Genomic DNA, 25,721 nt, shown 5'->3' with positions numbered 1-25,721 from the left:
TAAGTCTGATATTCATGGTTAGTCAACAACTCCATTATCATTTTATCATGTGCCTACCAGTGTAGTACAAGATGAATTGGATGGAGCATATGTCTTTATTAGTCTTGTAATTTCTATGTTCTTATGCAGGGATAGTGCTGAAATGTGATTACAGAATTATAGAATCCCGACGGTGCAGAAGGAGGCTATTAGGAACTCAATTGGTGCAAGGGCCGGCCGGCGCAGAGAATAGGGTAGATGGGAGCCCGGTGGGAACTCCATCCGAAAAACTCTACAGCCACTGCCCCACCTACAAACCCGCTGGCAGGGAAAAGTAAAATTCTGCCCTCAGTCTAGATATGCAGCCTAATTCCATGAATTGAGATGTCTTACAATGTTAAATAGCCATTCAGTAATTACTTCCCTGCCTCACACATAACAAAATACCACTTGGATAAGGCACTGGAGAGTGGGAATGTTCATGGACGTGTAATCTATTCCGAATCTCTAACTTCAATGGAGAATGAACAGATAATTGCTTGGGGAAAACCTGTCTATAGAACCAGGAGACAATTAAAAATACACATGTTTTTTAAAGATGAAATACTTTCAAGAAGGTTTCCAATATTTATTCCACAAATCAAGCTGCTTACCCAGCATGCTCCTGCATCGGTTTGGAAGATATGGCTATATCCTTTGGGAATCGGTTGCCATCTCTTTCTGAACTGATCCATTCTGTTACAAATCAATAGAAGAAATATCAGTAGATTTTGAAGATAGTAATAAGTCACCTGCCAGGCTGTGAAAGATTATTTCAATAATCTATGCTTGATTTCAATCTATGAAATTTTACAGTACCAAAATGTTGACAATATTATGTGTCTATTCAATTAGACATCGGGAACATGATTGTCCGAGAGGTCTTTATTTTGGAAGAAAGGAAACATCTGAAGGTGACATTTCTGGGCAACAAGACTAGGTTCACACCTGTAATCCCCCACCAGGGCTGAGGCCATCCTGAGAAATCTTACGTTTATAAGGAAATGCATAGAAGGGAGGGATATTAGGAATATCAATTCCAGGACAAATTGGGGGATATTTTTTAATAGCATTGGAAGTAGATTAGCTGCTTAATCATTGTTCCGATGTTGGGCAGAATCTTCCCTTCAATGACGCCAGAAAACCGGCAGGCGGCTCGCCAGTTGCACATCCGTGCAGCATGGTTTTCGCCGCCACTGCGGCTGGACGAGGTCAGATAGAGCCCACAGAGATTGGGGCAACATCGTGAAAGAGCGGTCCAATCAGCTGAAATAAATTCAACAAATATCGGAGAAGCCCCCTCTCCATCCACAACACAGGCATCAGGGCAAACCCCCCATTCACATAGGCAGCAGGGCAAACCCCCCATACAGGCATCGGGCAGCCCCCGACACACAGGCATCAGGGCAACCCTCACACATACGGGTAACCATTCCTATAGGGCTACCCCGAGGGCTTGCCCTGGCATTGCCCCCTGACATTTCCACTCTGGCACTGCCATCTTGGCATTGCCAGGTTGCCATTTCCAAGGGAAAGTACCATGTGGTAATGCCAGCAGTGCCATGGGGACAGCGCCCGGGGAGGAGCACCATGGGGCAGCGCCGAGCTGTCACTGCCAGGGGAAGTACCATAGGTAGTGCCAGGGAGTGGTGCCAGGTTGTCACTGCCAGAGTGATAGTGCCAGGGTGGAGGTGGCAGGGGCAGTGACCAGGCATGTCCGGCTACCCCTGGAATCTATACTTACTGGCGGGTTACCCTGGACTGCTTCAATTTTTTAAATAGCTGTCACATTGGCAATGAATGAATATTCATTGCGGGGAATCCTTTCAATTAGATTTAAATTTATTACAGTGAGCAGGAACCTAATTATGTCATCGGCGAGGGGCGGGAAAACGTGGAAGACGAGTACTCGCCGGCAAGAATTTTTTTTCCAATTAAAATTGCCCCAATGTATCGAATTTTGAGACATTAACAAAGAAATAAATATACACATATCAATGGTTGTTACTTAACTGAAATAACAGAACATCTCAGTGATACAAAACACTGGGAACTCCAGCACCTAAAGGACTCACCATAAAGACGTTCCCGAGTTCGTTTGCGTTCAGCAGGAACGACAACCCTCATCGTTACACGGAGAGATCCTGACTCATCTCCCAGATGAGACAGACCCGTCTCAAATGTCTGTGGTGTGTTTCCAATCAGGGGCTTCAGAGCAATACAGCATTCACCTGCAAGTAGGAAATGGTTTTCCACAGATTTTCACAGAGGTCAACCTTGTGACAAATTGAGCTGTTGGATCAATATATGCTCTCACGAGATTTATGTGGAGACATCAGACTTTTAAGTTACATTTGACTCAGTTTTGTTGCGTCAGAGCTGCCGGTGAGAGGTATCCACACAGCAGATACTTTGGCCTTGATTTTAAAGAGGGGGCACAGTCGTGTGTCTGAGATGGTCAATGTGCACAGACTGTGCACCCTAACTCCTACTTGTTCAGCTCAGACCATTCCCACCAAAGAGAGAAACCATGCCCCTTAATAATAATAATCTTTATTGTCACAAGTAGACTTACATTAACACTGCAATGAAGTTACTGTGAAAAGCCCCTAGTCACCACATTCCGGTGCCTGTTTGGGTACTGTACAAAGAGCCCAATGCCTGTTTTAGATGACCATTTGCCTGAAGAATACCACAATTCAATATTGAGTCAGATGTCTTTAAAGCTGCCTTGATCGGCTCAATGTTGGAACTTGGAATTTGCCTTCACTTCACTCATTTAGCCCTCTTAAAAAGGCCAACTCATTTCTCCCCCATGGATTTTTGGTTTGCAAAGCTCACCATTAGCAATGCAAATTTGTAAAGTTAGCCTCAAGGACCAAGGACTCGATTCTCCTCTGCCCGCTGCGAGCAGCGGAGTTCGCGATACGACGGAGGATCCCGTGTGGGGGTTAAAATGAGATTGGCGCCAATGCTCTGCTCCCCTGCTGGCAGCAGCATTGAGATTAGCGCCCTGTGCCAGCAGGAGGATGCAAATAGATCAAAATGGGGAGATGGGGGTCATTCTCTGCTTCGGGGAGGGATTCTCTGAATTGACGGGGTTCTCTGGTATTGAGCGGGTACTCTGTTATGGTGGGTTCTCTGATATGGGGGTGGTTCTCTGATATAGGGCGGGTCTCTGATATTGGGCGGGTCTCTGATATTGAGCGGGTCTCTGATATGGGGCGGGTCTCTAGTAGGACGTCTCCGGTGGGGGGGGTGGGGACATCTCTGGTGGGGGATGTTTCTGGTGGAGGCTCTCTGGTGGGGGGAACTCTGGTGGGCGTCTCTGGTGGGGGGACTCTGGTGGGGGAATCTCTGGTGGGGGAATCTCTGGTGGGGGGGACTCTGGTGGGGGTTCTCTGGTGGGGGAGTCTCTGGTGGGGGAGTCTCTGGTGGGGGAGTCTCTGGTGGGGGCTCTCTGGTGGGGGCTCTCTGGTGGGGGAGTCTCTGGTGGGGGAGTCTCTGGTGGGGGGGGGGGGGGGAGTCTCTGGTGGGGGACTCTCTGGTGGGGGGTCTCTGGTGGGGGGGGTCTCTGGTTCACGCTGAGGGGGGAACTCTGGTGGGGGCATCTCTGGTGCGGCTTCCTGTTGGGGGTCTCTGGTTTGGGGGGGGCGGGTGTCAGGTCACCCTCATGCATGCAGTGTGTGGGAGGATGGGGTGACCCTGCAATTACCATGGTGAGGGAGCGGGGGGAGGGGGGTGTGGGGGGAGGAGGAAGCCCCTAATTGTCAGGGAGGGGAGGGGGCAGGATTTGCATTGCAGGGGGAAAGGGAGCCATCCGATGGACCTCGCTATTAAGGCTGCCCCCTCAACATCGTGGCCGGATAGCCTGATTCAGGATGGAATCCCTCGCCGTCCCCGCCATGCTTAAATTTGCACGGCAAGAGACAGTGAATCACTTCTGCGCGCCACTCTCAGCGTGAACCAGAAGCGATTCGGCTCTGACGGGAGAACATAGTCTCCTGAACAGAGAATCCAGCCCCAAAACACAAGCTAAATCCGCAGGCCAAGAGATAGAGAAGAACTGAGCCACAGAACTGATCCCTCTTCTTACAGGATAGAATATCAAGGTGTAATTGGCACTGATCCTCTTTAAATGGAGGTCACAGTGGACTACCACATACAAAATATAAAGTAAATCTCAAGGGTAACCTCAATCCTGAGGCATAAGGGGCGATTTTGGTGTTGTTGTTGCTGCTTTCACTTTAAAAAGTAGGGATGCAAGTGTGGATCAGTCTGTGCATAACATAGCTCCCACCCTATTGATTTTTGCACCTGAATCCAGTAAGCTACATAGCTCCAATGCAAACAGACGAGAGAATCATCAATATATGGCAGAGTCCAATGGGGCAGTTAACAGTCAAACGGCACTTTCCATCTCATCTGACCTGAAAGCTACTGCCAGTTCAAGATTGGCATCTTGTTATGTTTCCCAATCCCAACGCCCCTGTCTGCCAGCCCCACCCTCTCTGCCACCACAACCACCAGGGTTGCTGCTGCCATAGATTGAAAACCTTACAATGGGTAAGCAAGGTACGATAGCTGCTCACTCTGTTATTACAATAGAGCCTCGGGTCTCATTTCAGGCGAACCTCGGGCCTACCAGTTACACTGTGCTCCTCATGCCCCTGCAAACAGACCATAACCAGTTTCACCCCATTTATGTTTAGCTAACCCTCCATTTCTTGTGCGTTCCCAAACATCTTTATGTATTTAACTGTGCTGAACCTTTCTGCTTTCGGAAAGGTGACTTGTCTTTAACTTACCATAGGATTCATATCCATCTGTGGACTTGATAGTCAGCAGGAGGTGTTGGTCTTGTAAGTACTCAATATCAGACAGGATTGGAGACAACTATTAAAAGCAACAACAGTGAGACATGAAGTTCAGTGAGGTTAAAATACTTTGTGCAGGATTTAGATAGGCTTTGCTTTGGGTCAGTGTCTAAGTTCCTGTCTCTATCAACAGCCTTTCATTATAAGCCAATAAGTTAAATTATCCTCTGGTGGAGGCAGAATTTAAATACCGTGCATGATTTTGCGCACTATAATTTCTAAAAGTCTATGATGAATGGGAAAGATTTTGAGCTCTATCGACATCCAGTTAACAGAAATAGGCTCGTCAGAATAGGGAGGATTCTATTCTGATCCTAACCCACATCTGATCTATGTATGCTTGACAGAACAATTCTACTCTGCATCTGGTTTGTGCTATACTTGATTTGAGTGTCCTTAATGGAACACCTTAGCACATGCTCCAGCACAAATGTATCTCGGATTTAATCAAACCTGTCCAATATGTAACCCCCGAGTCTTTGATTGACCACTGCTGTCGATATTTGGGAAGCATTGGCCAGAAAAATACCATTCATCAAATCCTCCTGGCCAGAAAATAGCTTCCACGACTGGCTTCGAAGAGGCCAGTCACAGTGGAAGTTTCCCATTCCCCCTCCATGCCTTTCCATCAAATAGTGGGAACTATCTAATTCCCCCCAGTCATTTTTGTCAACCGGAGCCATAATGAGTGTAAGATACAATGAAGGGCCTCCTTGAAACTCCTACGCACTACCAGGCCCTGGTGCACAGAGTGTACTGGGCCTCACATCTCAGTGCCTCATCCTGTCGTCTGTATATTGTAAGAAATTACATCTGCTTGATGATTAAATCTGTTAAGCCATGATCTGAAGCAATTTTGAAACAAAATGACAATTCTAGGTCCACCCCAATCAAGCCAATATTCTGCACACCTCATGCTTTGGCCCTGCCTCCCAGGCCACAATTAAATGGAGCAAACTATTTTTTAAAAAGTCAATGCACAATTGGGCATATTTAAATTTGAGATAAATTTGTACGAATGCAAAGTATATTCACCCTTCCTTGTGCCCAGCTTATTTTTAAACATAGAAGTCAAAATACTTTTTTCCTGTCCTGCTTTTGTGAATTAAAATTACCAGGTGGGCAGCCTGAAACTGGGCTGGTAGGATCGGAAAATGGAAGGGTAGTCTCCCTATCTTAATTCTTCTGATAGAGATCACTGCTGATTAATCAGGAGTAGGAGTTTGACTGGTTTTATCCTTCTCCAAGTTAGAGTTGAAGGCCATTTGCGGTGCCTCTAGCACAGCTCTACCTGGGATGAGCTAACTCTACACAGATTAGGGACTGAAACTGATCCACACGGCTCAGCATCAACCTCATGCATTTAATGTGGGTTTTTCTGGAAACGTAGGTCAAGCAACCAATTCACATTTTACGCCAATCACATCTAAACTCTGCATCAGGTTTGTGCTATACTTGATTTGAGTGTCCTTAATGGAACACCTTAGCACATGCTCCAGCACAAATTTATCTCGGATTTAATCAAACCTGTCCAATATCTAACCCCCGAGTCTTTGATTGACCACTGCTGTCGATATTTGGGAAGCATTGGCCAGAAAAATACCATTCAGCAAATCCTCCTGGCTGGAAAATAGCTTCCACAGCTGGCTTCGAAGAGGCCAGTCACAGTGGAAGTTTCCCATTCCCCCTCCATGCCTACTGTATTCGCTGATCCCAATGCGGTCCTCCTCTACACTGGGAGACTAAACGCAGACTTGGTGACGGCTTTGGGGAACACTTTTGCTCCGTCCACAAGCATGACCCCAGACTTCCTGTCACTTGCCATTTCAACTCAGCATCTTTCTCTAATGTCCACATGTCCATCCTTGGCCTGATGCAATGTTCCTGTGAAGCCCAACACAAGCTGGAGGAGCAGCATCTCATCTTCCAGTTAGGCATGTTACAGCCCTCACGACTCAACATTGATTTCAACAACTTTAGGCTGTGACCTTTCTCCTCCGTCTAGCCTTGTTTTTATACACCCCAAACATTTTTTGTCCCCATGCAAAAACCCTCCCCCACTGGGCCATCTGTAACTTGTTCTTCCGTTTTGCTCCATCTTTGTTACAATCTCTCCTAATTCCCACCAATCACTGACCTTCTACTCTGTTTTATCCCCTCTTATACTGTATGAAAGCCAACATATTTCTCCCTCTCTTCAGCTTTGAACAAGAGTCTCATGGACCCAAAACATTAACTTTGTTTTCTTCCCCTACAGATGCAGCCCAGTCCTGCTCAGCTTTTCCAGCATTCTCTGTTCTTACATCTAAACCTTGTTGAGTTTACAGTAATGGATTGTTGTGCTGCGTGTCATGATATTCAAACACACACATCATGATGGACACACTAACAGGCAAATCAGAGTACACAACACCACAACCAATCACAGACAAGAACACCAACCACATAAAAAGCACGAGCACGACACCTGGTGGTCAGTAAGTCTGGGGAGAAGGGAACAAGAAAGAGCTGTTAAAACATCACAAGCAGGGAACCCCCACGTGCAGAGTGCAACGACCAAACTGTAAATAGTAAGTTTAAATAAAGTAGCGTTGTACCATATGCAACCGTGTTGGCTCATCTGTGTGTCAGAACACCCGACACCACATGGTACAGGAGTGGATCGATACCTGCTTACTAACCTGCCATTCTGGACATGGACCACACCGACGGACCGCAGCCGATGCAAGTCGCGGGGAACCTAGGCACCAATTGGAACCTCTACAGGCAGCGGTTTGACCTGTACATCCGTGCCACCGAAAAACAGAATGTCTCGGATGACACGAAGATTGCAATGCTCCTCTTCTACGCAGGTCCGCACGCCACCGACGTCTTCAACTCACTGGTGTTCGAAGAAGGCGAAAACCAAGCCAAATATGACACGGTCATCCTCAAACTGGACCAGCACTTTCAAGTTGAAGTAAATGAAAGTTTTGAAAGATACCTCTTTCAGCAACGCCTGCAAGGTAAGGAGGAGCTTTTTCAACCCTTTTTGACGCACCTCCGGATTCTAGCGCAGTCCTGCGGTTACGGCACCATCACAGAGTCCATGATCAGGGACCAGATTGTTTTTGGCGTTGCCTCTAGTGGCCTACGCCAGCAGCTTCTTAAAATGAAAAGCCTCACCTTAGCGTCTGCTGTGGAAGCCTGTGTCCTCCACGAAAATGCTACCTGCCGTTTTGCCCGATTTCAGGCGTCCGAGTTGGCACGGAGGGGGTCCCCAGCCGTCGAATCGGCAAGCCAGGCCGCCCACGACGTCGAACGCATCCAGGCCGTCGGTTACTTCCCGACCCACGGCCCGGACGACAGCGGCCGCTTCCCGCGCTTTTCGCGGTCTCCCGCGCAGGTGCGCGCCAAAAATAACGGCCACAACGAGGGACGCACTGCGCAGGCGCGCCCACCGCAAGATCGCACTGCGCATGTGCAGTGGCGCAACGAACGCCGTGACGTCATGACGTGCGGCCGTTGTGGAGCTCTACCTTTAAAAGGGCAATGTCCTGCAAAAAACCGACAGTGCCACAGATGTGGCAAGATGGGCCACTACGCAGCCCACTGTCGTTCAGCTCAACCCATGGATCCGGCGCATCCTCGACAATCTCGCAGACAAGTCAGGACCGTCCAGCCCACGCATCAAGACTTCCAGTTAAGTGATGCAGATGACCAGGATGCCTTCCGCGTTTCCGTCATTGATGTCAACAAGGTCAATGCCATCAATCCAGCCGATGAGTGGTGTGCCACCCTGACGGTCAACCGATCGCGCGTCACCTTCCGTCTGGACACCGGCGCATCCGCCAACCTGATTGCTTACTCTGCAGTCCAGGCCATGAAGGTCAAACCACCCATCACGCCATCCCGGCTCAAGATGGTTGACTATAACGGGAACGTCATCCCGTCCATAGGATCTTGCCAGCTACAGGTGACTCACAAGATGTACACGGCCACACTCCCCTTCGAAGTTGTCGGCTCATCAAAGGACTCGTTACTGGGCGCACAGGCGTGTAAGGTCCTTCACCTGGTACAGCGCATTATGTCTCTCTCTCCAGATGAGATATCCGACTTCCCGGATGCTGAGTTCCACGCAAATCTCCATTCCCTCCTTGCTCACAACCAGGAGGTTTTTGAAGGCATGGGGACATTGCCATACACGTACAAGATTCGACTCAGACCGGACGCCATCCCTGTCGTTCACGCACCTCGCAGGGTTCCTGCGCCACTCAAAGACCGCCTCAAGGCACAACTGCAGATTCTTCAGGACCAAGGGGTCCTATCCAGGGTCACGGAGCCCACGCCATGGGTCAGCTCCATGGTCTGTGTAAAGAAGCCCTCTGGCGAGCTCCGTATATGTATAGATCCTAAAGATCTGAATACCAACATCATGCGGGAACACTATCCCATCCCGAAACGAGAAGACCTCACCAGCGAGATGGCGCGAGCCAAAATATTCACTAAATTGGATGCGTCCAAAGGATTCTGGCAGATCCAACTGGACCCGGCCAGCCGAAGACTATGCACATTCAACACCCCTTTTGGCAGATTCTGCTACAACCGGATGCCATTTGGCATCATTTCGGCATCTGAAGTTTTCCACCGCATTATGGAGCAGATGATGGAAGGCATCGAAGGGGTACGTGTATATGTGGACGATATCATCATTTGGTCCACCACTCCGCAGGAACACATGCATCGTCTACGACGTGTCTTTACCCGCATACGACAAAATGGCCTGCGTCTCAACCGTGCGAAGTGTGCCTTCGGCCAGACGGAGCTGAAATTCCTCGGGGACCACATCTCAAGGTCAGGGGTCCGTCCCGATGCAGACAAGGTTAGCGCCATCACAGCCATGCCACGACCGGCTGACAAGAAGGCTGTCTTAAGATTCCTGGGCATGGTCAACTTCCTTGGGAAGTTCATTCCCAACCTGGCTTCTCATACAACAAATATGCGCCATCTCGTAAAAAAATCGACAGAATTCAACTGGCACCAATCGCATCAGCGGGAATGGGAGGAGCTCAAGCACAAACTGGTCACGGCACCAGTGCTGGCCTTCTTTGACACGACTCGCCCTACAAAGATCTCAACAGACGCCAGCCAATCTGGTATTGGAGCGGTACTCCTGCAAAAAGACAGCACGTCGTCATGGGCCCCGGTTGCATATGCCTCACGAGCCATGACCCCTACCGAACAGCGCTACGCGCAAATCGAAAAAGAATGCCTGGGCTTGTTAACTGGACTGGACAAGTTCCACGACTATGTGTATGGCCTGCCACGATTTACGGTCGAAACTGACCACCGCCCCCTGGTCAACATCATTAACAAAGACCTGAACGACATGACTCCTCGCCTCCAGCGCATCTTACTTAAACTCAGGAGGTACGATTTTGAACTGATCTACACTCCGGGGAAGGAGCTCATCGTGGCGGACACTCTTTCCCGAGCAGTGAGCACACCACCAGATGCGGAGGGGTTCGTGCGTCAAATTGAGGCACACGTAACTCTGACAGCAGCAAATCTGCCAGCTGATGATCCTAGTCTGGCCCACATACGCGCAGAGACGGCGACTGACCCCCTTCTGCAGCGAGTGATGCGCCACATGACGGAAGGGTGGCTAAAAGGGCAGTGCCCCCAGTTTTATAATGTGCGAGATGATCTCACCAACATAGACGGGGTCCTTATGAAATCACACAGGATCGTTATTCCGCACAGCGTGCGCCAGATGATTCTTCATCAACTACACGAAGGCCACTTGGGCGTCGAAAAATGCAGACGAAGGGCCCGGGAGGCGGTATATTGGCCGGGTATTAATGAAGACATAGCCAACATGGTGCTCAACTGCACAACCTGTCAGAGGTTTCAGCCGGCGCAACCTCCGGAAACACTTCTACCACACGAGATGGTGACGTCCCCCTGGGCGAAGGTGGGTGTTGACCTATTTCACGCGCTCGGCAGAGATTACATTGTTATTATAGACAACTTCTCAAACTACCCGGAAGTCATGCCTCTCCATGATCTGACGTCGTCCGCAGTCATTGGGGCCTGCAAGGAAACATTTGCTCGCTATGGCATTCCAAGGACTGTCATGTCAGACAATGGACCTTGTTTCGCCAGCCGTGAATGGTCGTCCTTTGCCGCAGCATATGGTTTCACTCATGTGACATCCAGCCCTCTGCATCCACAATCGAACGGGAAGGCTGAAAAGGGTGTCCACATCGCCAAGCGGCTCCTGTGCAAGGCGGCTGCTGCCGGATCGGACTTTAACCTTGCCTTGCTGGCCTATCGATCGGCCCCGCTATCCACGGGTCTCTCGCCAGCGCAGCTACTAATGGGTCGCTCCCTCAGGACGACGGTACCTTCCATCCTGGCACCAACAACAGACCATGAGGCGGTTCTTCGGAACATGCAACTGCAGCGTGATCGCCAGAAAAGTCGGTACGACACACGAGCGACGGACCTGCCCCCCCTGTCCTCCGGAGACAAAGTATGCGTCCATCAACCGTATGGTGGCTGGTCAGCACCGGCCGAAGTCCTCCGACAAGCGGCTCCCCGCTCGTTCCTGGTTCGCATGCCGGATGGTTCCGTGCGTCGCCGCAATCGGCGCGCCCTTCGCCGACTTCCACGCTCACAGCCACACAGCACGCACACGCCAGATCCTCAACAGGCTTCCGAGGATGACTTTGTGGAGCTGCCGCACATCACGCCCTTTCCATCGCCACCCATGGCCATGCCTGCACAGCAGCCGGTGGTTCTTGATCCACCCTTAAGGCGGTCAACCCGAACTCGTCGCAAGCCCATCAGACTGGACTTATAATACCGTTCATATGTTTAACAAGTTGCACAATTTTACATGATAACCTGTTGTTGTTTATCGTTCCAGATGTCGTCTGACTGGACAACTGTTCAATTTTTTTTTCTTCTTCTCTCGTTCGCATTTATGTTATGTTATGGTACAACTTGGTTCATGTGACGCACCCGACATCGCCCCATGTACATAGTTCCGTCATACGCACATGCTGCACACGACACACACACACTCTTAGATGCACTCACGACACGATCATATTTATTACCACGTAGGCACATGTCTTTGTAAAAAGGGGGGATGTCATGATATTCAAACACACACATCATGATGGACACACTAACAGGCAAATCAGAGTACACAACACCACAACCAATCACAGACAAGAACACCAACCACATAAAAAGCACGAGCACGACACCTGGTGGTCAGTAAGTCTGGGGAGAAGGGAACAAGAAAGAGCTGTTAAAACATCACAAGCAGGGAACCCCCACGTGCAGAGTGCAACGACCAAACTGTAAATAGTAAGTTTAAATAAAGTAGCGTTGTACCATATGCAACCGTGTTGGCTCATCTGTGTGTCAGAACACCCAACACCACACTGCGTTTTTCATTAGTCACAATATTCCATGAGACTAACGGCGTGACCTACCATCGGCAACTGGTGCGCTGCCCATTCAACTCTCAGGAATCCATGTTTAATACAGAGCTGGGTGCCATTATCCAAACTTTTCTTAAATTCTGTTAAGAAAAAGTAAATTTTGAAAAAGTGAACATTCTTAAAATAATTTACGCATTTTTCGATTCGACTAATTGTCTGTGAGATATCTTTGTTATGAAGCTGCAAAGAGGGATTATGTACAGACACATAACATGCTTATTACTCCTTGTGTGCAAACCTTTACTGCAGTCACTTCAGGCCATTGGTGCATTTAAAAGTCAGCCAGGTTTTTAAAGAAATGTCCGGTGAGAAATGTTATTGTTGCCGAAGAATAATCCCACCGAGGCACTGAGACAAACAAACATACATGCCATAATAGTGATGTTAAACCTGGCTGTTAAAGCTTATGGAACAAATTGCTCTTTTATGTGAATGTAAGGATTCTGTTCCGACTCTTTCAATTTGTGTTAAATCCAGAACTCAATGATGTTGTCAAATCACCAGAATCACAGAGGTAGACAGAAACGTGCTAACACTTATTGCAAGGAAAGCCTTAATCAGGCAGTCTGACAGTCTGCTAATGTTACACTGCTATTGATTTCTCCTTTTGAGTCAATTTAGACACAGCAAACCACTGAACAGTTGAATTAAGACTGGCTTTAAAGCAGGAGTCAATTTAGACAAGAGACCTAATTAAAAGACATTCTTATTCATACTGCATGAAACTTGAATTAATTGATAACAAGTCCTGCATACGGTTTGGCAGTATTCATTACATGTTCCTGAGGCTGCCTGTGACCTAAATCTATATATCCTGCAGCCCACTCACTAACCCTCCCCCTCACAGATTTCTCTCTCAGTCACCAAGGGCAGTATTTAATTGAGATGATGGGGGTCTTATGCCCAGAGCTGGAGAACTGGCAAGAAACACACGTCGTCTCTTTCTAGGAAGGTCGACTAATGTGAAGTGCTAATCAAGCACATGACTGGGCAGCAGGTGGCCTTCCCCAGATGAGTGGTCCCGGGGGGCAGAGATCCCGCCCGCTGAGAGCTGTTGGACAATCAGAGGACCGCATCTTTATTGAGCGCCACCAGGGAACCTGCAGCTGCTACAGTATGACACCCACCCAAGCTCTATTATCATTGCTGGATCCCATGTCATAGGTGAGTGATGGCAGGTGGGGGTGGGGTCTCAGGGTAGGAATTGCGGATAAGGGATGATTGGGGTGTCAGTAGGAAGGTTAGGGTGTGGCTCTCAGCAGCTTTCCCAAGTCCATTGATCACCACTGAGTGCCTCTCAATGAGGAATGCCACGCCCCTCCCCCCCCACCTCGTCCCTCCCTTCTTCCTTCCCCCTCCCCCCGCCCAGGAGCACACAAGCAACATTGCACAAGTTTACTCGTCATGCCCCCAGCAAGGCGAGCGCCCCACCCAATAGGATGAGGCCCTCAAATTTCCCACTTAAGGGCCTCAGTTGATGGCAGGACAGGCAGCTCATCTACAGGCCTTCCCACTATGGACCTAATTGAGATTGAGGTGGGAAGGTGGTGGGGTAACCACTTCCCTGCCTTTTGGCTGAATAAGTGTCTCCTGCCTCCTGACAGACCCCCTACTGTTCATTTACCCTCCTGCTAATTGACCCTATCACCTTCCACTTCTCTCCTGTTCAGCATCTCCCACTTGCCGACTCTTGTGCTCACCACCTCTCTCTACCACGCCACCTCTCTTCCATCTCCATCTCTCACTCGCTGACCTTCCTACGTCCTCGCTTTCTCTCACACCACTTTCCTTTCTCAAGCTGTCACTCACAGCCAAGGTCTGGTCGAGGGAAGTGGTGAACAAGCAGGAGAGAGGCGAGCTGGTGAGGTGGAGAAGGAAACAGTGAGTGGTAGGGCCAGCGAGCAGGCGAGGCGGGAAGCAGGAGGGTCCGTGAGTGGGAGTGTTGGGGAAGCAGTGAACAGAGGCAAATAGAAAGAATAAGTTATTAAGAGTAAGTCATGAAACAGATTAGCAATTGCACACTCGGCATACTGTGTGTAGTTACGAATGTGTTTTATACTTTACATTCTCCCTCCTCCATTGAAAAAAAAAAAATCCTCCGTTTGTTTGTGGTCACAGATGCTGGCAGTTCACTGAAGTGACCCTGCATAGAAATGAATCAAGGGTGGAGTTCAACTCTGGTCGGGGTATAAACCAGGTCGAAGTTATTGCGCTGTCCATTAAACAACATTTGCAACTGAATTCAATGTAAAGAAAAGTGTTTGTGCACCAACCTATAGGCTACTCCGTATTCTGCATCAGTGACAAAGTTAAACTTGACCACTATATAAAACTAACAAATATGTAAATAAGCCTTACCATACTGAGTTTGTAATTATCTTGCACATGTGTTGCAGTCCCGATTCCACACTGCCTAATCTTTTATCGTCCTCACATTCAACTACACATAAAACCTATCCTTAAATGTTAACATGGTCTGTTTCAACCACTAACCCCATGAGTGTATTCCAAAGCCTTTCGCCCCTCTGTGTACAAAACATTCCTCTGCTAATCCAAGTTGCCATTCCTTTTTCATGAGCTTTGATTTTGTGGGCCATAAAGCTGTCCGACTTGTGCTAGATGTCATGGTGAAATCATATCTTGCCTTTACCTGAGCTTCTTTGCTTTAAGTTTACTCTGGTACAGTTGGCCAGTAAGCCTCGCTGAGTAGTAATCAATGGTGGATAAGTAATAATTTGGGAAAGAACTGATAGAAACATTTCCCTCCCTTTCCCCAGAGGCATTGAGGCCAATTGTGGTGATTTTTTAGATGGCCGGCTACAATTAAATTGTTTATCATAAATCAAACATGAAACCTATGGGGCGGCATGTGGCGCAGTGGTTAGCACTGGAACTGCGGCACTGAGAACCCGGGTTTGAATCCCGGCCCTGGGTCACTGTCCGTGTGGAGTTTGCACATTCTCCCCATGTCTGCGTGGGTTTCACCCCCACAACCCAAAGATGTGTAGGTTAGGTGGATTGACCATGCTAAATTGCCCTTTAATTGGAAAAAAAGAAAATAATTGGGCACTCTAAATTTATTTTTAAAAAACATGAAATCTATGAAAGTCTTTGTCTGTGGGGTTCTCTATCACAGTAGTTGCTGAACCCAACTACTGATCCACGAAGGGCATTTAAATGGATGGCATTGTCTCGTGAATTGGCTGAAATGTGAGTATTAAATGTGGCCATACCTTCCAAACATCCTGAGTGAAATTCAATGAAAAACTTTGTTTTGCACGTTGTCTTCACGATGGCTTCAATGATTTCAAACTCAATGCAGGCCTGTCCAGAACGGTTACAAGGGCCTACAAACAACAGGGATAAATAAAATTAACTGGACATGAAGAAAACTCAACAGCAACATAACTTGCTCTCACACACACTCGCCAATATATAAGCATTCGCCACACCTTACTTTGTGTTGCTAAATTCAGGATGCTTGGCGTAGTGTTCACAAAGACCACAAAATAGCTTTAACTTGAACAAAGCTATACATTTATTAACACTACTAATTTGGATTTGACACATACTCCTAAATAATACACCGTTGATAATTTACATATAATCTACACTCACCTACAACTAATCTCTACACTATAATAAACTGTGATCTGCTCTTACTCACACTATCTTCCTTCGGTCTTTATTCTAGCTAACTCCTTTACTTCTCTCTCCCACAAGGCTTAGCATCAATGTCTTATGTACTTGTAACTCTAGCTCCCTCTAGTGGCTGATCTAGACATTTCATTAACCATTGTGGTTCTTACATTTATGATAATACCACACCTTATACAATGCTAGCTTTCAGAAACAAAGATCATGGTGTGTGCATGTGTATGTGTTTGTCGATGCATATCATTGCTGGAAAATGAGACAATGTCAGCATTATGTAATCCTGGACCAAACGTACTATGGTCAGATGTAGAATAAAAAGAAAGTAAGAGGTTTCAGGAAATATAAAAGTTTATTTAGCTCTTTACGCACCACACTACATTCCTTGCTCCTCTTTAATGCAGCTAATTATTGAGAAATGTAAAGCACTCCCTGCTCTGCCTCAACGATGTGCCAACTGGAGAAAGTATACTCTATTCTGCCACTGTAGTATTTCCATATTTCTCGTCTCTCTAATGTGCAATGGCAATCCTTGAACAGCGATTAGTGGGATTTTTTAATCGCCCTGTGTACCGGTGCTTGACTGCCTCAAGCTGTGTATACAGACTGAATCACCTTTATTCCATTTACTCTGATCTAGATTTGTACCCAGATGAAAGACAAGTGTATAACACACAGCAATGTAACCTAGGCCTTCCAACCAACTCACTCTTTACATTATCTGTTCAACTCCACTTGTAGAGATATTCAGGAAGCCACCCCTTGATGAATTGGGATTGGATTCTCTGCACCCCGACGTCGAAATTGCGGCCGGCGCCGTGGGGGGAGAATACAGTTTGACACCGTAATCGGGCCCGGCACTGGTTCGGCGATTTTCCGGACACTGAAAATCGGCGTCACCGGGGAGTAAGCCGTGCCGCCGGGGGCCATTGCCAGAGGCCCGCTCAGCAATCTTCCGGCCCCGGCCGGCCGAGTTCCTGACGGCGTGGAACTAACCTGCTATTGCCGGTCGGGATGCTCGCGTGGTGGCTGCTGACTTAGCCCGCGGCCGCCCTGGTTGGGGGCGGGCAGATCGGAGACCAGGGGGGCCTTATAGGTGGCCGGGGAATTAATGTGCGGGGTTTGAGGGTCGGGCGCATGGCTGATCGGGGGGTCTCCTTTGTGGGACTATCTCTGCGGTCCAAATCCGCCATGGAGCACGGCGCGGCCGCTGGAGACCGCCGCCATGCGCATGCGCGGCCTCTGACCTGGAAGTGTGGGGGCCCATATCTGCAGCAAAAGCTGCGAGAATAATTCAATGTCCTTGCTAGCCCCCTGCAGGGCTATGAATTCATTTCACTTTTTTTCAGGACTTTCAGGAGTAAACCTCTACAGTTTTGACGCCGGCGTGGGGACAAAGTCTCAATAATGGAGAACCCAGCCCATGTTCTCTGTACCACTTGGCTATTTTTACCTTTTTTAGACACAAACTGGGAAGTTACCCCAATTTCGAATGTGGAAAAGATGGGTGAGTGGTCACTGGTCATGATATCATCTGTGCAACCTGCAGCAAAATAAAAGAGGATCAATATAAGGAAATTAATTATTAACTCGTTTGGTAATATAGAACCTGAGTATTCCTGAAAAAAAGAGAATTATTGACAAAACTTTGCATCTTGCACTCATCAGAACATTTGTGAGAATATAATGTAAGGGAAATCAATACATTTACACTGTATGAGAAGGGAGTGCTGATTGGTTGGCAAGTGGACTCTGATTGGTAGAAGCATTGTCATGGACAATGCACCAGTTGATGACTGCTAACTGCTAAGCATGTTGGAATTTAAACCAGACAACTTGACTCTCATTGGTCAAAGCATTGCCCTGAGGAATGAACCTGTGAATAGCTGTAACTTATCTTGTTTAGCTGAAACAGGCGCAATGTGTGTACTTTTGCTTTCTGTCTGTAAAGAACATGGTTCTTTGTGTTAATATATGCAGCTTTCAGTACACACAAATGCACCACATTGCAAGCTCGACTGACAATCGTAAATTGGCTATCAGCGTAACTCTTAGCACACTGAGGATTATTCAGCATATGTTGCCCAATCACAGAATCGCATTTAATGTCAGACACTAACTGTTGTATTCTCCATGGCAACACTTCTACCAATCCTTCGTAACTTGCCCGAACACCATCGGCTCTTATCTTATTTAGCAGCCTCCTGTACGGCACTTTGTCAAAGGCCTTTTGGAAAACCAAATATATCACATCCAGTGGTTCACCTTTGTCTACTTCCCTCATTACCTCCTCAAAGAATTCTAACAGATCTGTCATGCATGGCCTCCACTTGACAAATACAAGCTGACTCAATCCTATTTTACCATGCATTTCCAAGTACTCCATAATCTCATCCTTAATAATGTACTCTAAAATCTTACCAACAACCAAAGTCAGACGAACTGGCCTATACGTTCCCGTCTTCTGTCTCCGTCTCTTCTCAAACAGGGGTGTTACATTAGCCATTTTCCAGTCTTCTGGGACCTTCCCTACCTCCAGTAATTCCTGAAAGATCACCACCAATGCCTCCACAATTTCCTCATATATCTCCTTAAGAACTCTGGGGTGTAGTCCATCCGGCATGGGTAATATATGCACCTTCCGACCTTTCAGTTTCCCCAGCAGCTTCTCCTTAGTGATGGCCACTACACTCACCTCTACCCCCTGACTCTCTGGGAGTCGTGGTATGCCACTGGTGTCTTCCACTGTGAAGACTGATGCAGAGTACCTGTTCAGTTCCTTTCCCTTCTTTGTTTCCTATCACTACTTCTACAGCCTCATTTTCCAGTGGTCTAATGTCAATTCTTTCCTCTCTCTTACCTTTTATATATTAAAAAAAACTCTTGCTATCTTCTTTTATATTACTAGCTAGCTTACACTCATACTTTATCTTCCCCCACCTTATTGCTTTTTTAGTTTTCCTTTGCTTGTTTTGAAAGGCTTCCTAATCCTCTGGCTTCCCACTAATCCTTGCTACACTTTTGCTTTTATGCTGCCCTTGACTTTTCTCGTCAGCCATGGATGCCTTGTCCTCCTCTTAGCATGTTTCCTCCTCCTTGGGATGAATTTCTGTTGTGCCTTCCGAATAACCCCCAACATCTCCTACCATTGCTATTCCACTGTCTTCCCTGCTAGGCTTCCCTCCCAATCAACTCTGGCCAGCTCCTCCCTCATGTCTTTGTAGTTACCTTTAATTAATGGTAAAACCGTTACATCTGATTCCAGCTTCTCCCTCTCAAACTGCAGGGTACATTCTGTCATATCGTGGTCACCCCCCTAAGGGTGCCTTCACCTTAAGTTCCCTAATCAAGTCTGCCTCATTACACATCACCAAATCCAGAATTGCCTGTTCCCTATTAGGCTCTGTCACAAGCGACTCCAAAGAACCATCTCTCAGACATTCCACAAATTATTTTTCCTGGGATCTGCAGCCAACCTGATTTTCCCAGTCCACCTGCATATTGAAGTCCCCCATGATTATTGCAATATTGCATTTCTTATATGCCTTTTCTATCTCCTGATTTATTTTCTGCCCCACATCGTGACTACTGCTAGAGGGCCTGTACATAACTCCCATCAGGGACTTCGTACCTTTGCGATTCCTCAACTTTACCCATAGAGATTCTACGCCTTCTGACCCTATATCGCTTCTTGCTATCGATTTAATTTCATTCCTTACTAACAATGCAGCCCTGCCCCCTCTGCCCATCTTCCTGTCTTTCCGACAGGGCACATATCATAGAATATTTAGATCCCAGCAGCCACGTCTTTGTGATGTCCAAAATATCGTACCCTCCAATTACAATGTGCGCAACAAGCTCATTTACCTTGCTTTAGCATACTGCGCACATTTAGGTACAACACCCTCAGTCCTGCGATGATCGCCCCCCTCTCATAGTTGTCCGCTTTTTGCTGTGTCTGACGTTACATTCCCGCCACGTTGGGTGAGGATTGAGGGCCTGAAATCTAATTCAAGAGCGGACTATACGGTCAATGGAAGATTTCCTTCCCTAATGGGCATTAATGAACCAGATGGTTTTTACAACAATTGACAATGGTGGAATTATTAGATTTCTTTTATTCCAGGTTTTTATGGAAATCAAATTTTGCCAACTGCAGTGGTGGGAATTGAACCCGAGTCCTCAGAACATTACCCTGGCTTTTTGGATTGCTGATCCAGTGACAATATCAATAAACTCAATTGCTTACATTTCCCAGAGTTTGTTGTTATAGCTGAGCCCTTTTTGAATGCTTGCCTGAATTTCAAATGGTCCAGAAACACTTATCTCAGCAAAGGCTATATTCACATTTTGATTGATAGTTTTAAGAGGTTATTGAAGGATTAACAACCTTTTTAGTGGCATTTGCTTTTACAACTGATTGGCCACTTGAAGGGACTTACATTTTTTTATGGGTTTTATGAATGACAGTTTTTTTTAGCAGTTAGAGTGTTTGAGTAAGAACTCTAATAAATTAGTGGAAGTATATTTCTCTAATTCCATTTCAAGACATGGCTCCTGAAATCTACTCATAGTTGAAACTGGGTGCGTGGCTATTAGGATGCATAGTGGGGGGGGGGGGGGGGGGGGGTAGTGCAATGGAGGGGGAATGAGGGGTATGAGGGTACATGGGAAATAAAAGGGCACATACAAGCTAGGGGCAGGAGTCGGTCCTTCAAACCTGCTCCACCCTTCAATGTGATCATGGCAGGTCCTCTATCTCAATGCCATATTCCTGCTTTCACCCCATAACCCTTGATGCCATTAAAATCTAACAGGTTGTCTATCCCTTTCTTGAATACATTCAGTGACTTCTTTGATAGAAAATTCCACAGGTTCACTACCCTTTCAGTGAAGAAATGTTTTCTCATCTCAGTCCTAAATGGTCTACCTCATATCCTGAGACTGTGTGCTCTGCTTCTAGATTCTCCAATCACGGAAAACATCCTCCCTGCATCTAATCTGCCCAGTCCTGTTGGAATTTTAATACCTTTCAATCAGATCTCCTTTCATCTTTCTAAATGCTGGTGAATACAGCCTCAGTAAAGCCAATCTCTCCTCATAGGACAATCGTGCCAACCCCAGTATCAGTATAGTGAACCTCCGCTGCACTCCCCCTACGGCAAGCATATCCTCTCTGAGGTGGAGAGACCAAAGAGTACACAATACTCCAGGTGTGGTCTCACCAGGGCCCTGTATAACTCCAGTAAGAGGTCTCTACTTCTAAACTCAAATCCTCTTGCAATGAAGGCCAACATAACATTTGCCTTCCTAATTGCTTGCTGCACCTGCCTCTCCATCTTCATTGACTGGTGTACAAGAACACCCAGATCCCTTTATCCAAGCACGTTTCCCAATATATGACTTTGTAAATAGTATGAAGGGGCTTACGGAATATGAGGAGGCATGGACAGGACAAGGGGGCTATGACAGATATTGGGGGGGATGGGGAATATAAGGTGGCACGCAGGGGAATTTCTATATGGGTGGGAGGTGAGGGGTGAGAATTGAGGGCCTGAAATCTAATTCAAGAGCGGATTATATGGTCAATGGAAGGGTCCTGGGGAAAATTGATGTACAGAGAGATCTGGGAGTTCAGGTCCATTGTACCCTGAAGGGTACAATAGAGGTACAATAAAGGTCGATAGAGTGGTCAAGAAGGCATACAGCATGCTTGCCTTCAGCAGGTCATGTTACAGTTGTATAGGACTTTGGTTAGGCCACATTTGGAATACTGCATGCAGTTCTGGTCGCCACATTACCAGAAGGATGTGGATGCTTTAGAGAGGGTGCAGAGGCGGTTCACGAGGATGTTGCCTGGTATGGAGGGTGCTAGCTATGAAGAAAGATTGAGTAGATTAGGATTGTTTTCTTTGGAAAGACAGAGGTTGAGGGGGGACCTGATTGAGATCTACAAAATTATGAGATGTATGGACAGGGTGGATAGCAACAAGCTTTTTCCAAGAGTGGGGGTGTCAATTACAAGGGGTCACGATTTCAAGATGAGAGGTGGAAACTTTAAGGGAAATGTGCGTGGAAAGTTTTTTACGCAGAGGGTGGTGGGTGCCTGGAACGCTTTGCCAGCTGAGGTGGTAGAGGTGGGCACGATAGCATCATTTAAGATGCATCTGGATAGATATATGAACGGGCGGGGAACAGAGGGAAGTAGATCCTTGGAAAATAGAAGTCAGGTTTAGATAAAGGATCTGGATCAGCGCAAGCTGGGAGGGCCGAAGGGCCTGTTCCTGTGCTGTAATTTTCTTTGTTCTTTGTTCTTGTTTGAAATTCATCATTGAAACTGGGCTGATGACGCAGTAATCAAAGGCGGTTGTTCCAGTCTGCCGCCTTGGCTACCCACCCACCTCCTCTTTGCCATGGGACTGAAGCAGGCCTGACTCTATTACGCCCCCCCCACAACACAAAAGTATGGCAGCTGGGGGCCTTTTTGAAGGAGGCAGGTCTGTCAAGTAGTGAAGTTTCTCCATTCAACCTTCCCTCCTCCTCCTCCACAAGAATACAACACTGTTGTGTTCAGTGAAACATTGCTGTAATTGGTTCTGTAAAATCACTTTGTCAAGTTAAAACCAATTTCTTTTAGTTCTGTGTCCGATAAATCAATCACATCGCTGAACAGATGTTTGGTCTGAGGTGATGTGGGCTCCAGAATTCTGACCTGGGCAGGGGGGCAGAAAGGTAGCAAAGCCCCGAGCAGAGGTGAAATTTGTGGTGGAACCAATGGTGTTGGCTATTCCACCCCATGCAAAGGGCAGCTCGCAATCCTGATGTGGGGAAATAAACGTATCTCCCCACCTCCAACCTCCCCCCCCCCCCACCCCCCTGCGCCCCCCCCCCCCCCCCCCGAACCCCCCACGCCACTATATTCGAAAGGAATGTCTGAGCTGGATCATGTGCCAAATTGAGGATTTGCCTAATATGCCACTGCAGGACTTGAACAGAAGTTGGGTCGGTTGGGCGATACTGGGTGTTCCATAGATTGGCTTGGGAAGACCCCAGAAAGTTTAAAGACACAGGTGACTGGTCTGGAAGAAGAGTGGTTATCTTAATTAAGAAAAGCTATGGCTCCTTTAGGGCCTGAAAATAGAAAAGCTTCCAAATTCCTTTGGCTCAGGAAAGACCGCAGGAGAGCGTCTCGGAGAACAATGACAGCCACTCTGCATTTCAGTAGATTTAGCCAGGTGTCACTGAAGCAACCCTTTCAGGCATGTCTCATGGCAAAGAGACAATATCCACATTGACAAGTTGCTAACTCCAAAAGGCTCATGCAAACATAGACACCAGCCTACAGTTTGCTGCTGCTGCAAGGTTATATTTAATGGGTCAGACATTGGGTGGATCCTCCACCTTCTGTCATTCAAATTGCCTGTGATTAAAATTAACTGTGCTTTTCTTAGACCTTTGCTTGTTTTCTTGCGTTTATTTATCAATTAAATACTTATTTCTCCTCATTAGGTGTCGAGGGGTAAGGGGAGAGCGCCGGTGTGAGATAGAGAATTAGCCATGATCATACTGAATGATGGAATGACGGGGCAGGTTCGAGGGGCCAAATGGCCTACTTCTCTTGCTATTTTCTGTGGGCGAGATTCTCGGTTCCCCTGCCGCGTGTTTCTCGGTGGCGCGCAGTTCGCTGGCGGCGCGATTCACTCTTCCCGCCGCTTGTCAATGGGATTTCCCATTGAAGCCACCCCACGACACTGGAAAACCCACGGGCGGGGTACACTGTCGGCGGGAACAGAGAATCCAACAGCTGGATATACAAGCCCCGCCTGCTGGCAGGGTTTGCTGGTGCCACAAAGCCAATGGGCATCTGGTTGGCTCGCCACAGCCCCTGTGGTGGGACACACCACAGTGGGGCCAAAAAATACTGGCCCTTTGAAACCGTTTTCACCACACCCAGACAGATTATAAGTACCGATAAATAGGATTTGAAATATCAAGATTAGATTCAGATCTTGTACAAAACTATTGGCTGAAGGTTCGGAGTCTTAATGGAGTTAAATCTGCAAGACATGAAATGCAAGAAGATTAATTAGATCTCTGTAAATAAAGATCAACGGTTTGCTGGCATCTTTCAGAATTGAAACATTAGGGGTGACTTTATTACCCCTCCCCCATCAGGGACAGAATGCTAAAATTAGAACTGGTGGATTGACTGGTTTTTCACCATTAATTTTGTGCATGCGGTGTCATTTTGGCAGCGCTCACTTCTCAATGGTCCCTGGTTCCCGCCAGAGGCCAGATGAAAATCCACAATTATTTTAACCACTTTACAAACCTCACGGTCATGTTCAATTACTGGAATTATTTGTTTTAAATAGTGGATGTGGCAAAGTTCGTGAAGCGTTTCCTTAGTGTCAGCCAAAGTGGGGGTGGGAAGCAGCACTATTCAAATTTGGAGAATCAAAGTAACAGATTGGTCAAAACTGAATGGGCTGAGTTTTCCAGCCCATCCCGGTGGTGGCATCTTCCAGTCCCGCCGAGGGTGACCCCCCCCCCATGGGGGCACAGCCGGCAAAGAATGCAAAGATCGTAGACAACAGCAAGATCGGACTATCCCGTTGCCAATGGTGAGTCATCTCTGTCGCTGGAAAACACACCGAGGGGAGAGGGGCGGGCAATCCCATCCAATAAGTGGCACATCTTTGTTTACCACTGCAGGAATGCCAGACTTTTGTGGGAATTACCTTCCAGCTTTGCTTTGTTGCCCTGAGCTGTAGAGGCACCATTTGTTTCAATAATTAAAAAAATAGGTACACCCACCATATGAAGTACACTGAATATATGTTTCCGGGTAGGATTTCCACAGGACTCTATCACACCAAGAAGGAACATTTATTCTTACCTATAATAAAGGCAAAGAACAAATGTATGAATAACAATAGACCTGATGATGCCTTCATCTGATGTTCAATTGATGGGTCTTTAGCCATTTGGTTCTCCCTCCCTCCCTTCCCAAATTATAACATGGCATGGGCAATTTTCTAATTGGAAAGCAATTCCCAAATCTAGAAAGCTTTGGAAAATTAGGACAACCGCATCAGCATTCCCGTCAACCTATTCGAAAACTCTGGGGTGGAAACCATCATGGCCTAGATTCTTTCCTGTGTTCAGTCCCATTATTTTCTCCATTGCCATCTTTTTTACTCATATTAACTCCACATAGTTCCTCCTTTTGAATTATCTTTTGGTTTCCTTCTATTTCCTGGTGTTTTTCTTTTTCCATCACTGTGAAAAACCAAACTACTCCCATTCACAGGCCTGACATTTCCTATTGTTTGTTATGGCCTTGCCTAAAGCAGACTTTTACCACTTCCTCCCACTTAATGTATTTCTAAATACTTTTGCCTTTAGCTTTGATACCTTACACACCTTTTTCACCTATTATTTAATTTCTCAGTTAATTTTCTTTTCTCGTCCTAGTTTTCCGGATTTGAGTTTCCTTGCTTTTGTGTAAACCTTTTCTTTTAATATTCTTCCAGACTTTGTTTATCGACCATGGTTACTCAACCATACCAAGTGGAGCCTTTGGCTGGGATTTTCCATTCCCATCTCGGCAGGACCCACTACAGGAGGTTTGGTGGCCCAACCAAAAGTCCATTGAATTTTGGCAGGACTAGAC

General features: G+C 47.1%; 1 protein-coding gene across 1 annotated transcript in view; it reads right to left on the bottom strand.

Annotated features, from left to right (window-relative positions):
- LOC140421238 (phosphatidylinositol 3,4,5-trisphosphate 5-phosphatase 2A-like) overlaps positions 1–25,721 on the bottom strand; it is a 189,888-nt gene that overhangs the window by 9,456 nt on the left and 154,711 nt on the right. The window contains exons 19-25 of the mRNA XM_072505798.1: positions 24,863–24,944; positions 17,499–17,588; positions 15,625–15,738; positions 12,383–12,471; positions 4,827–4,914; positions 2,094–2,249; positions 633–714 (exon numbers count right to left, since the gene is read on the bottom strand). Of these exons, the coding sequence (XP_072361899.1) occupies positions 633–714; positions 2,094–2,249; positions 4,827–4,914; positions 12,383–12,471; positions 15,625–15,738; positions 17,499–17,588; positions 24,863–24,944 (701 nt within the window). The remainder of the gene's footprint in view (positions 1–632; positions 715–2,093; positions 2,250–4,826; positions 4,915–12,382; positions 12,472–15,624; positions 15,739–17,498; positions 17,589–24,862; positions 24,945–25,721) is intronic.

The sequence above is a fragment of the Scyliorhinus torazame genome, chromosome 5 (genome assembly GCF_047496885.1).
Source record: "Scyliorhinus torazame isolate Kashiwa2021f chromosome 5, sScyTor2.1, whole genome shotgun sequence".
Lineage (NCBI taxonomy): Eukaryota > Metazoa > Chordata > Chondrichthyes > Carcharhiniformes > Scyliorhinidae > Scyliorhinus > Scyliorhinus torazame.
This window is presented reverse-complemented; position numbering and strand designations above follow the sequence as displayed.